A 13614-nucleotide genomic window follows, 5' to 3' on the forward strand; every position below is an offset into this window, starting at 1 on the left:
TTTCCCTTTTTACAATTTTCCAAGAACATTTTAAACTAAAGTTTTATATCTGAAAAACATTTTCATTCAGAATGTCATGGATTTTAGAATTTTCCGTATCTTTCGTCCACAACAGGTTATGTACCAGCGAGAACCAATTAGCTTTAAAACAATTTTTGTGATGAAGTCTTTAATAAATCTGTGTAAATTGAATGGAATTAATAAAGATCTACGATTTGAATTAGTACATATCTTGTTTTAACAAGAAACGATTCCAATTTCTATTCAAATATGCAAAGACAGGAATAATAACCACAGCAACAACAATTTTCAATTCGAAAGAAAAGAGTTTTATTCTTTTTGTTAAACACAACATGAAACATTGGCAAAATTAATCTCAGGTTTGACAGGCATTAATTGTATATGAGCAAATCAATTTATTTTTATGGTGACGATTTAACTGAACCATGTATCATTGAGCTAACTTACTTCTATTATGTGTAGTGTTTATAAATTATTACTTTTATTTTACGATTTAATAGTTCAAAAGTTCACGAATTACTAGAATATTTGTTATGAAATTTACGAAGTTCTAGTCATAAGCTTGTAAAATAAAAACTTAATCGAAGAATATTGATTATGGGATTACAATTTGATGCTTCGAAAGTTAGATTTTCATAATGAATAAAATAACGTGTGTTAACGTAATTCATACATATCGAATGAGACTTGTTAATAATATTTAAATCGTAAACAAATTTACCAGAAGAAAATATGTTCGCTAAACGTGCCACCATCGATCAAAAGACCCATTCCACATTCGTTATTTTATTGTTATTATTCAAATTATAAAACTGCTTTCATTATAAACTGTTGAATATATTTCCACATTCAAATAAATACTATCACAAAAATTGTGAAAATATTTAATAGAATTCAATCGTATAATTTGTATAAGGCAGCTCATACCAATCAATTTCAATTTTTTAGTGATAAAATGCTTTTGAACATAATTATTCAGCACAATTTACCATGGTGAGCTCGATGCTATCAGACAAGAATAGTTTAAATTGGTTGAATTGACTAAATTTTTGACTAAATTTTGTGCAATCAGTTTTATGCAAATACTGATTGACGGGCATCCCAATAACGTTCATGCCTCGAATACAGTGCCATAGAAGCGGTAAACGCGTGAACGGAACATGAAGATTGATTCTCCTTTGCCACTTAGGTGCAACGTAAGGTGTTCTACAGCTCGAAATGCCGTGCTCGTCCAGACCATCCGTCATCCGTGGTTTAAAGTATAACAAAGAAGCCAAATGGTTGACAAATGGTCCTTAATTTTGCGAACGCTGATTCGTACTTCCCGCGGGCATAAAAATGGTCCTTCTCCGCTAAGCGAGCTCGTGCAGCGTACACAAGGGACGGTCAGAAAGGTGGACGGAACAGTCGATTAAAAATTTACGTCGTCCAGTTCGCGCACAAGTTTCAGCGTAACTTCTAAGGTGGAAGTGTCGCTGTGCCATTTGGCGGACGAGGCGCGAGGATCAACCGGATGCGGCGTCGCGAGGTGCAGCCGATATCTGGAAAATCGTGACTGGCTTTACGCCCCGGCAGATTTACAGCCTCGTAAAATTGTCAAAGAAATTCCGGCCCGTCCCGAAGTCAAAGCAATGAAACTTGGCGGGATCGCCGATAAATTCTCGCCTCCGTGGTTCTCTCACCTTGGACTGCGCACGTCGATCGCCTCGGACAACACGGCCAGATCAACTTTGTCCTTCGACTCCTGCGGCATCTTCACAAACACGGACAGCCACTCGCAGGAAGCGGTTCCCGGTGTTTTGAAGCCAATCTAATTCGATATGTCGCCAAATTAGAACCCGTTGTACCCCTTTTCACGCGGCAATAGGGGAGAACTACCATGAACGGGGCATTACCATTATCTCTAAAATTGTCAGTCCTTCTATAATAAAATTATACTTGTTTTGTTATTATGTTACGCTTGTCTAATCGCTTTTTATTAAATTCGTAACTATATTATGAAATAGACCTTACTTATGCATAACGCTATTTTTACCGATACTTTGTATTGTACAGCGTAATAATTACGTAGACAATATAGAACATAGGTAATCATTTTTATTAAAAATTAAATTTAAACCACTTTGGTAAAAATAGTTTTAAATAAGAGCAATATTTTTCCTTTTTGATCGTAACATTGAATAAAGTTCCGAATTACTCATAATTTTGTTTAACTTTCAGCAGCTTCTGTGATAACAGATCAAGCAGAAAAACGAACAAATAACATAAATGTAGGAAGAAATTTGTATGAACGAAACACATGCAAAATAACCACGTTCCTTTGATTTATTTGTTTGCAAATAGACACTTAATCGAAATGCAAAATAAATCTAAGCAAATTCAGACTTTGTTCGCTCTCATTATTGCAAATGTAACTTTAGATAGTAAATAAGATAAATCAGACAATAATAATCTAGTTTTTAAAAATATTATAAAAAAATAGATACAAGTAAAATTGTAATATTTATATAAAATAAGAAATCGTCAATTATGTGAAGATTGTATTTTATAGAGAACTACAATCTATTAATTATTTTCGATATTTGAATAAACTAAATACAAATTAATTTGTAAATTGGTAAATAGTTTTCTGTTTACAATTTGCTTCACACGATACCTACACAAAAATCTATCGAAATGGGTAAAGCTATTGTTACATAATAACACACGTATTTAAAAAAAATATTAAAAATAATTGTTCTACCTTAAAACGACAGGCTGTAAAATCAAATTAATTTTAAATATAGATTCTCACATACGTTCCCGGACGACTTCAAAAATCAACACGAACATTTTCCTTCCAACGCGAAGAATTGAAACAATCCAATGAACAGGTGCGCACACTCTGGCGTGCTATTAAAGCTTAAGCAAACACCTTATTAAATCTCATTCTGCTTGAGCTATACACTTCCGCTTTGTAAAAAATTTCCCTGTATCAACACGTCTTTGGTCGTTTCTCATTTCTCACGTACTTTCTGAGTTCATTCTTGCAAAGAACGTTTGATATTTCGAAATTAAAGAACTATTCAAGGCTATTTTCAAACATTCCTTATCCTTACCCAATCTTTTGCCGAGCCCAGAAAAGATAATGAATACGATACGTGGAAAAACATTATTAGCGAACCGTAAATGAATACTGCTCTATATTTAACGATATGGTCTTGATTCTCGAAACTGATATACGAAATTTATATAGATTGTATAATCATACGTTTGTTTTTACATAAGCGTATTTTATTTGAGAATTAATAAATGTCACAATAACTGCAAAAATAAAAGAATAACAAAAATATAATCAAATATTCAATATCATTATTTCGTACAGTAAAATTATACCTTTAAAAATTTCAATAACCATGTAACTATACATATATGTATATTCTAGCTATGTACTGAAATAAATAAGAAATGGAAAAGCCACAGAGAAACTACATAGAATCAACTTGCTATTCATCAGAGTTGGTCATTATTCCTTACATTGTTTCAGTAAATATTTCAACTATTTCTAATAAATTCGGAAGATTTGAATAAAATGGTATTAGAAGTCCTTTTTCAAAATTTTGTTTCATTTAATGAATTTCGAGTCAAATTTTATTCGGAATTCTCGAAGAAATCATTCGAATAAAATGTTATTCGAACAATGCCCGTCTCTGCTATTGATACCCATTTTATTTATCTAAGCGTAGTATCAGCATTAACAGTCCATATATAAAAATTTTTAAATATTTTTTGATAATCACTGCATTGACAGCATTAGTTCTGAGATATTAAGAATCAAAAATATTGAGGACAACTTTCTCGATTTAGAACAGAAATCTAAATAAACTTCGAAATGTGAATTTCCTTTTGAATGTCATAAGTAATAAGGAAGTGTGTGACGCATCAATGTAGCGAATTTTATCGCGTGAAGCAAAGATAATGGTTAATTGTCTGTAGTCGAAGGAAAACTGTTGTACATGGAATTGAAACTGCGAAGAATCAAGGCAACATTACAGCAATCGATTATTAATAACCCGTGCATAATCACTGGGTATTAGAAACCAGTGAATAATACTCTGTGTTGTATCATGCCATACATAACGCTGCATTCCAATTGCTAATGACCTGCGAACATCTAACGGTATTAATCACGCTAATTCATTATCAAAGCCAGAGTTTAAATACCGCCATTGATATAATAAATTCCGTCTATTATAATACGAGCAGTTACTGAATCGTTGTTGCATTAATTATTCATTCAAATATCTCGAATAAATATTTACAAACTTGTTTAACTACATTTAACTTTCCAATGTTCCATTTATGCTTCTTATACAAACGTATTCAAATTTAAAACAAATAAAATGAAATTTAATTAGAACAGGTCAAAATCACATTAAATTAAAACATTTTTGTGGAACAAAGGAAAGAAAAATTTAAATATCCACTTTACTTCACACCGATACAAACCGCTTAAAATTGATTTAAAAATGTTTATAGGAGATATAAAAATGTGTGTTTTATGTCACACCACGTCGCACGGTACAAATCATATTAAAACAAATCAAAATCGCATTGAATTTATTTGACAATGCAAGGTAAGCGGGAGAAACGATTAAACATGCATTTTACGTTCCACTGATACAAATCATGTTACACAAAAGCCAATTTAATTAAATTTATTTACAAATTTAAAAGAGCCTGTTACGTTGCACTAGTATGAAAAGTGCATGATCAACAAAAACAGCTGATTCCATGCGCATAAGTAAAGGTGTTTTTTTGAGAAGCATTTACGTAATAGCAGTCTAACGTGCTTTAGCAAATAAATAAAATATTTGCATTGCTGGCTCATCAAAGTTAGCTTGCATCTTTGTTCAAATAACAGAATGCATATTCTAGTGGAACAAATACAGTGACTTTGGAAAATACGGCAATGTTCCAGGCAGTGGGGATCATTAATGTTATATGTTAATGCTGCAAACATGGATCCTTCTGAAATCCTAACGATCGCATTTGTGTACCTGCTGCTAAGAAAAGATATAAATAAAAGACTAAGGTGTTGAATCAAATGCAGCGGAGAATTTTTCAGAATTGCGAAACACCTTAGATAGCACTGTCAACGGCTGAAAACTACTTGTAGCAACAGCTATAGTTCCTACAAATTTTTTTATTGCACGTTTTTGAGCCAAATAAAAATTTTCTGTATTTAAACCAACGGTCAGAAGTTATTTGTAAATGTGTTCCTTCTCTTAATGATTTTAATAAGCTGAACATAACTCTTGCAATAAATGCGTAGATCTATTTATTAACATTTTGAAATATCTTATATTTGTTCTGCATATTCTCAGTTTTAAACGATTTTAATGGCAATTTTATAGTAATATATTATTTAATCGTTATGAATGAACTAGATAATGGGTAATATTAATTTAATACGATACATTGAGATAAAAGAAGAAACGTATTATGTGTTTTGTAGACCGGAACTCATCCTAGGCAGAAAGTCAAAAATTACGATGGAAAGTAAATAAATAAATAATTACATTATTAACACGATTAACTATGTATCGGAATGTCGAGTGGTCACGATTATCGAAGACGCAATCGCAACGTAAATCATTTTAATACCAAGCAATCGACGCTGCAACGTAAAGAAGAATAAAACCGCAATTTCCCATATATGTACTTTGTTTCTTTTAACGATTCAGAAAATAGCATCAGTTCTAGCTTATATTTCCCCATAATCATTTCACGGAAAGGATACCATGGTCGTGCCTACACTGTATAACAGTTCGAGCTGCAACATCCAGCGATTCCAATCTATGTAAAAGCAGTACAAGAATCGATACAAAAACAATTTTAAACCGATTTAGAACCGATATGGAACAGGTTTGAAACTGACGCAAAACCAATATAAAAAAAAAACTCTGTCGAATTGTAACCGAAACCTATATAATCCGAAAGCCTTTTTTTATCTATAATAGTTATTAACATCATTTCGTTTTGTCATATCTGCTGCAATTGGAATATTTGTGCAACAGTTATTAACCATTACTTTCAAGATCATTCCAACCATTGAAAGAGACATTTATTGGGAAAAATGTACACAATTAACGATTTCATAAACTGTTCAGAATATGAAAATAATTATTTATGAAAATGAAACGACGTAATCGAAGAAACTTTTACTATGATGAACTATGTTATCACGATTCCTTTATGAAAAGTAAACAAAATTCGACTCTCGTATTTTTTGGATTAGTAGCTTAACAAATATCAGTTGCGCTAACTTTGCAATTAACATGTGTATAGCATTATGCTTCTACAAATAATATACATTACACAATTTTTTAATGCTTATGGCGTCTATTGATAAAAACGTAAGGGAAGAAAGTAATTGAACTATAATGATATGTATTTAGTTCTTTGTTCGAACAAAAAAACTTCGTTTAAACTGGTAAGTGATTATAACCTGTGCCTCCAACTAAAAAACTGGACGAGTCTGGTAAACTCTATTGCTGCTTTTTAATTACTTGATTTAGCTAATTGCAAGGTACTTGAAACTTCCCTCGACTTCTTAGCCTGTAAAGAATTCTTCTATTGGTCATTTATTTGCTAAATAGATTATCTGCGCCCATCAGCGAAAATTACTCTTTCAGCCATCATAAATTGGAATAGTGCATGAAGTCGAGAAGATTCCTGCCTAAGTTTAGTATACCTCTTATTGCGTCAATTAAACTCGTTTCAAGATGGGTTAAATGACTTCATTATGTGCCCATAGTTTAATAAATTAATGAATAACCTATTACAACAGTTGCTAGGATCCCGAGAAGATATTTGGTCCACCGAGAGTGCAAGCAGATTTCTATGAGAAAGTGCAAAATGTGGTAGCTGGATAATCCAAAGGTGTAGAGAAAAAATTTAAACAATGAAATGATCAGAAACCAACAAATTGTTGATAAAAATATTTACAGGCTATATAAATATTGATTTAATCAAAATAGTGGCAGAGAGAAATTCGAAGGGGATATTCTCGAAAATAATTGAAAAATGTAGTAAAAAGATTTAGTTAACGCTATAACGAAATCAGACAAAAAAAGAGAAAAGTTGCTCCGATAATCTTGAAAAGCGATTAAATCTTATTCTAGCAATGGTGCATGTCATTGTATTAATAATAATAATAATAATAATAATATTAATAATAATAATAATAATACTAACGCCTAAGAAGACATCCTCCGGCGTTACGACCTGTTTAAATTTCATCTCATATTCCGGTACCTTCCTCGGATCATGGATTTCGGAATTCTGTGTGGCATCTGCCTCAGACGGATGCCAAATATCATCAGTCTTTCCTTTCAGCGGTGCATGGGGCCCGGCGTGTTGCTTGGACGCAGTATTTTGAGCCCCAATATCGCCAGGTCCTTAAAAACGTCTACCATCCGTTACACGTACTTGTACCATCTATTTTACACGCATGAAATTTGACGATATCAAAGTGAACAATGAAAAAATCTGCTCAACCGTCGGAAAAAAAGAAAAAAAGAAGTTTCAGAAAATCTCAATACTCTAGATTTCTGATTTTTGGTAAATTATCGATATCAAAATTGTTATAATTTCGTCAAAAAGGAGTCGTGCAATACTAACAATGGACGCATTTTAACCGTTCGAGTACCAGTGTCCTTGCTGTTGTTCCCGAGAATTGGAGTTGCCCCTACAGTTTTAGTTAACTAATATATTTAATTAAAAATTGATATCATCTTTCTCTGATGGTACCAATCAATTTTGTTTTACTTGATTTCATTTATTAAATCAATTTACTAATTCCCACATAAAACTGTATTAGAAATCAAAGTAAATGTTATGCTTTCCAAAATTCCTTTTTTTTTTAATAATTTTAAAACCTTTCGTTTCTTTTATATTTATTTGCACTCCATATTGTTTTTTAAATAAATGATTTTAATAAGGCTAGTATGTATTTTGTGAACTCGTTATCATTACAGAAAAGATTATAATGTTAAATGATTCAATTGGTTTCCATTTACTAACATTTATTTGAACACTTTATATATCGATAGCACCATCTAGCGTTTAATCGAATAACATGGTTATGTAACTATTAAAAAATAAAGTTTTAAGTTTTTATTTATTTTCCAACATTTTTCCAACTTAACATGCTTTCAACTTAACATTACACGGGTATATGTAATACGGAATGATTTAGTGTTAATTAAAAGCTACTTTATTTTTTATTTATTGTGTAAGAATATCTTACTTGATTATATCATTGATAATTAACCAGACCGTGTATACAGTGTATCAAAATTATTGTAACTCCGAGAAATGAGGAGTTTCTGAAGTTATTTGAAGTGATTTTTTCCTTAGCGAAAATGCGATCCACGGCTTTGTATACGAGTTAAAAAAGTGGCGATGGCTTCGGAACGTGTTCACAGAGCGTGAACTTATCAAATTTGTTTAAGAATTGTAAAGAGTATCATTAATAGTAAACTCACTCATTTGGTTGAGAGTACACTTATTGCTCGGAAATGTCGGTCACGATTCACGATATCGATGCACTGATTTAGTACAATGTTCAACTGATCCCAGAGGTCAACGATCATAGCAAGCAAGGATTGCGATCAGAGGGTCCTCCAGTACGAATTGTATGGTTAAAACGGAACTGATTTTCGCAGCACTATCACCAAACACTGACCGCTTAATTAATCATTGATAATTCCGAGGTGTGAAGATATCCGATTTCGACGGTGTTACACTTCTGAATATTCGCACTCCACGAACACTTCAAAAATTCGGAACTGCCCTTTTAAAACGTTTCGTAGCAGCGCGTACAAAATCAATCGTTGAGTTAGCGTTGTGGAGAAATAATCGCATTATATAGGCGTATTGCGACTTGTATCGTAACGATGCGAAATAAACTACCACGGCTTGTCTTTGTCTTTGTTTGAAAATCACCTTGCGATAGTTTCATTCGTTTTTTAAGGCTCGTGCTGCAGCTGCAACCTTCCGCAGTGTGACATTCACGATTTCTCTTACTGTTGTAAAAAGGATTAGCGATGGTTCTCTCAGTTTTGCGAAAATTGTCAAAACGTTGCATTTTGCGTTAGAATTGCGAAATAAATAAACGCCACACTGCGACTTGCCATTCCAAGGATCGCTGCAACGCGTTCGACGGTTCTTCTGTTAGCATTAGATAGACAAAAGTGTACGGGAATCGTCACTTTCAGGTCTAAGAAATTAATACCAACGTTAACAATACACTGTGAGACGTGAACGATACACAAAGAGTGTGGCTTTATGTATTTGTTTTCTTTTATTCTTTTATGATTATAAGTGATGTTATTATGCTGCCTTCACTGAAAATTTATTTATAAGAATTCATAAGGAAATTTTAATCGCTTGGGACATTCAGCGGTCTTTAATTTTTAATGCTTATTTTAATGCTTTAAACTATTACTCGAAACAAATCTTCGTTCGAAAATCATTGAAATTAGTATTTCTCCGATCAGAAGTGCCTCTGAGGCTCACTGACGGGAGGGGCTACGAATTTTCGTCATTTGGCTGTTGGTAATTGATTGCGAATTTTCATCATGCGAACGAATATGTGTTAATAATATTTCTGAGTTTTTTCCAATTAATGAAGAATTCAGGAAATTCAATCCTTGTTCATTATTTCGAAGCAGACTCAGTTCGCTGACATGACCACGTTGAAAATTCGCGCGCCCGCCTCTCAGTGGCTACTATTTTTTCTCTATTTAGTCTCCCCTCTCTTTTTCCCGCTCCTCGCTCCTCCAAATTTCCAATTTCCAATTTCCATAGCACGCCACAACCTCATTTCCCGGAGTTACAATAATTTTCATACACCCTGCTGTATACGTCCATCGAATACAGGAAAAAACGGTTAAAAGTGAAACAATTCTATGTGAAATATTGAAATTAGACATCTAAATAATTATAGCTATTCAACTAGACATAACATGGTTTACAGCGACCTAATCTAGGTCAGAACACTTGCTATTTTGCAAAAATTTTCGACTCACCAACTTTCCGTGCACCAGCTTGCGGTAAATCGTCTTCGTCATCCGAGTTGTCTTGCGGAGGAGTAATTAAATCTTGCAATGCTTTCAACTCATAAAACCCCAAACAACCATCCATTCTTCTTCAAAAAGTAAGGAAATTACTTTAACCGGAGCAATTGACTTCAACAGCACATATCAACAATTATGGTTGCTACGATACCACATTTTAAATGTATCTCGTAACAACAACAAACAACCAAGAAAGGAATCATTATCTCAACATCTACTTAGTTCAAAATATTTTGCACGCGATAATCAAACCGACAAAACTGTAAATATCGATATTTTAATCTAACCAAATATTTGAAACTAGGATGTCGCGCGAAGGAAGAAGCGACTGTATGTTTATGTGACAGTACGTTACAAGTTTGCCAACTGTATACCAGAGCAAAATCATTTCTACAGAAGTTTAGCAATATGGCGGATACAGCAGGCGAAGTACTATCAAAAAAGTAAGTAAAATAATATTAATGAGGACAAAGTAAATTCACTTATTTTCTATTTGAAATCTACGCCATATTATATCTTATTGGTGTTCATAGTTATAACATAACCTATGTAGGATAGTGACCGATGTCATGAGCTCACCACCCACGTTGTTTCATGGACATCTGTTTACGTTGATATATAATTTGTAAATGCAAAATAAAGATATCTCGCAGAAATCTATAAGTATAATCAATTAATATACATGTATAAATTATATATTGTTGTTGTAATGGGCAAAATATAGATAATTAACTATGCTGCGTAACATAACCAATATATTTGGCATGGTACAGCCGGTTCTGAATAATACAAAGCCAACAAAATTGCATCAGATAACTTTACGCTGTTTTTATACGAAGTGCGTACAATTTAAACCGGTTTATTTTTGTTAATTTAATACGAATACATTCGCATGTTATTACCACGATTACAGTGAATTGAAAAGACGATTGAAGGCACAACAAAAATTAAAGGAAAAAGCAGAAGAAAAAGCCAAGGCAGCTTCTACAGCAGCAACAGTCGGCAAAGCTAAACCTCAAGTTACTAAAGACATTAATGAAGAAGAAATCAGTCCAAATGTATATAACTGTTACTTATTTAAAAAAAAATGTATAGTGACATAGTTTTCTCTTTAAGTTATTCTTATTATATTTGTTTTATAGGAATACATCAAAATTAGGACTAACGCAATTGAGCACCTCAAACATACAGACGACAATCCATATCCACACAAATTTCATGTATCAACTTCATTGGAAGATTTTATTGAAAAGTTTAATCATATCTTGAAAGATGGAGAAATATTGGAAAATGAGGTTCACAGCATTGCTGGACGTATATTTTCAATTAGAGAATCTGGTGCTAAACTGATCTTTTATGATCTTAAGGGAGAGGGAGCTAAAATACAAGTCATGGCCAATGCAAGACATTATAATAATGAAGAACAATTTATGAAAGATGTGTCTAAAATTAAAAGAGGTGATATTATTGGCGTTGTTGGTAATCCTGGAAAAACTAAGAAGGGTGAATTCTCTATCATGGCACGTAGTATTACACTGTTAAGTCCTTGTTTACATATGTTGCCAGACCTTTATTTTGGATTGAAAGACAAGGTACACACAACTAATACAAATTTCACTCCAACATATATACATTATCAAAAAACAATAATTATGTAATCTTTCAATAACTAGGAAACTAGATTCCGACAACGCTATTTAGATCTGATATTAAATAACAAAGTAAGAGAAACGTTTCAAGTACGAGCCAAAATCATTGCGTACGTTCGTAAATATCTTGACGAACTTGGATTTTTAGAAGTTGAAACACCAATGATGAATATGATAGCTGGTGGAGCCACAGCAAAACCATTTGTTACTCATCACAATGAATTAAATATGGATTTATACATGCGTATTGCTCCAGAACTATATCTTAAAGTAATAAATATATTCATATAATTATAATTATAGAATTATCTGTTAGATATTACAACCATTCTGATAAAGTATGATCTTTACTTTTAGATGTTAGTTGTTGGCGGACTTGATAGAGTATATGAAATTGGAAGACAATTCAGAAATGAAGGAATAGATTTAACGCATAATCCAGAATTTACTACTTGTGAATTTTACATGGCTTATGCAGATTATAACGACCTAATGTCTATTACAGAAGACATGATATCTGGTATGGTGAAATCCATACATGGCAGCTATAAAGTAACGTACCACCCAGAAGGGCCAGAAGGAGAGGCAGTAGAAATTGACTTTACTCCACCTTTTAGACGTGTCTCTATGATGAAGACTTTGGAAGAAGTATTAAATGTCAAATTACCTCCTGCAGAAGAACTTGGTACTCTAGATACAAATAAATTGCTTAGTGAACTCTGTGTCAAACATGAAATTGAATGTCCTGCACCCAGAACCACTGCCAGATTGTTAGATAAGGTATATATATACCTCTATATCTTGATAATTATGGATATATATTATTATGTTTATATACATGTACATAATTGCTAAAGCAATATATTCTTTACAGCTCGTGGGTGAATTTATAGAGGAAACATGTGTCAATCCCACATTTATTTTAGATCATCCACAAATTATGTCACCATTAGCGAAATGGCATCGTTCTATTAAGGGTCTTACAGAGCGATTTGAATTATTTGTCATGAAAAAAGAAGTTTGCAATGCATACACAGAATTAAATGACCCTATGGTGCAAAGAGAAAGGTAACTACAATAAATTTGCGATCGTTTAAAGTAGTATTTTTAATTATTCATAATTTTATATTGCTATAATCTTTGAAGCAACCCAAGTTCTGTTATTTGAATACAGATTTGAGGAACAAGCCAAGGACAAAGCAGCTGGAGATGACGAAGCCCAGTTAATTGATGAAAACTTTTGTACTGCCTTAGAATATGGATTACCACCAACTGCTGGTTGGGGAATGGGCATTGATAGACTTACTATGTTCTTTACGGATGCTAATAATATCAAGGTAAGAATTTATACAGGACTAAATAAAAATGAGAAAGACCATAGTAATGTAAATATCTCATTATGTATAACGTAATTTTAGGAAGTGCTACTCTTCCCACAAATGAAACCGGATGATCCAAATAAGAATAAAGATGATACTCACAAGGGTGATAAAACGACAAACGAAAATAAAGAAACTAACGTAGATAAATGAAGTAAACAAGATCTTACACTTGTAATCTTAATTTATGTACCAATCATTTAACTTTGAATATGAACACAAAAATATAAGTAAATTATACTTCTAGAAATTAGTCACATCTGTGTATTACAGTCTTTATTTCATACTTCATATATATTAATTACTATCAAAATAGTATAAATCTATTAAGAACACACATGAAAAATATTAGTACATATTCATACATACAATCTTCCAGCTATAATAAGTTTTCTTAAAATATGTAATTACTAAAGTTCGGTGAAAAATAACATTTATTAT

The 13614-nt window shown here is 32.5% G+C and overlaps 2 protein-coding genes across 6 annotated transcripts; one reads left to right on the forward strand and one right to left on the reverse strand.

The window, feature by feature from the left end:
- Positions 1-1308: 1308 nt before the first annotated feature.
- Dnaaf6 (Dynein axonemal assembly factor 6) lies at positions 1309-10236 on the reverse strand. The gene is made up of 4 exons (XM_078188853.1): positions 10098-10236; positions 7261-7463; positions 1704-1831; positions 1309-1562 (listed from the first exon to the last, which is right to left on the reverse strand). The coding sequence occupies exons 1-4, from the start codon at positions 10210-10212 to the stop codon at positions 1433-1435; spliced, it is 576 nt and encodes a 191-aa protein (XP_078044979.1). The 5' UTR covers positions 10213-10236; the 3' UTR covers positions 1309-1432.
- Positions 10237-10502: 266 nt separating this feature from the next.
- On the forward strand, positions 10503-13432 carry Lysrs (Lysyl-tRNA synthetase). Of its 5 annotated transcripts, none has more exons than XM_078189482.1 (9): positions 10512-10588; positions 10699-10983; positions 11059-11203; positions 11288-11737; positions 11819-12064; positions 12152-12574; positions 12669-12862; positions 12969-13131; positions 13213-13432. In XM_078189482.1, exons 2-9 carry the CDS (start codon positions 10880-10882, stop codon positions 13324-13326), a joined length of 1839 nt encoding a protein of 612 aa, XP_078045608.1. In that variant the 5' UTR covers positions 10512-10588; positions 10699-10879; the 3' UTR covers positions 13327-13432. The 5 variants fall into 5 exon arrangements, with proteins under 5 accessions (XP_078045610.1, XP_078045608.1, XP_078045606.1 ...); XM_078189480.1 differs by having other exon boundaries at positions 10528-10588; positions 10870-10983; XM_078189481.1 differs by having other exon boundaries at positions 10551-10588; positions 10679-10983.
- Positions 13433-13614: the final 182 nt, after the last annotated feature.

Source organism: Augochlora pura, chromosome 8 (assembly GCF_028453695.1).
Source record: "Augochlora pura isolate Apur16 chromosome 8, APUR_v2.2.1, whole genome shotgun sequence".
Classification (NCBI taxonomy): Eukaryota; Metazoa; Arthropoda; class Insecta; order Hymenoptera; family Halictidae; genus Augochlora; species Augochlora pura.

What these genes read in the sequence shown, in the direction of transcription:
- Lysrs (XM_078189482.1), top strand. Translation starts at nt 10,880, where the DNA reads ATGCTGCGTAACATAACCAATATATTTGGCATGGTACAGCCGGTTCTG. An exon ending in CTCCAGAACTATATCTTAAA is followed by an intron (nt 12,065 to 12,151) that starts GTAATAAATATA and finishes CTTTACTTTTAG; the next exon opens with ATGTTAGTTGTTGGCGGACT. An exon ending in CTGCCAGATTGTTAGATAAG is followed by an intron (nt 12,575 to 12,668) that starts GTATATATATAC and finishes TATTCTTTACAG; the next exon opens with CTCGTGGGTGAATTTATAGA.
- Dnaaf6 (XM_078188853.1), bottom strand. Translation starts at nt 10,212, where the DNA reads ATGGATGGTTGTTTGGGGTTTTATGAGTTGAAAGCATTGCAAGATTTA. An exon ending in AGCTGGTGCACGGAAAGTTG is followed by an intron (nt 7,464 to 10,097) that starts GTGAGTCGAAAA and finishes GACGTTTTTAAG; the next exon opens with GACCTGGCGATATTGGGGCT. An exon ending in CGGAGGATGTCTTCTTAGGC is followed by an intron (nt 1,832 to 7,260) that starts GTTAGTATTATT and finishes ATATCGAATTAG; the next exon opens with ATTGGCTTCAAAACACCGGG.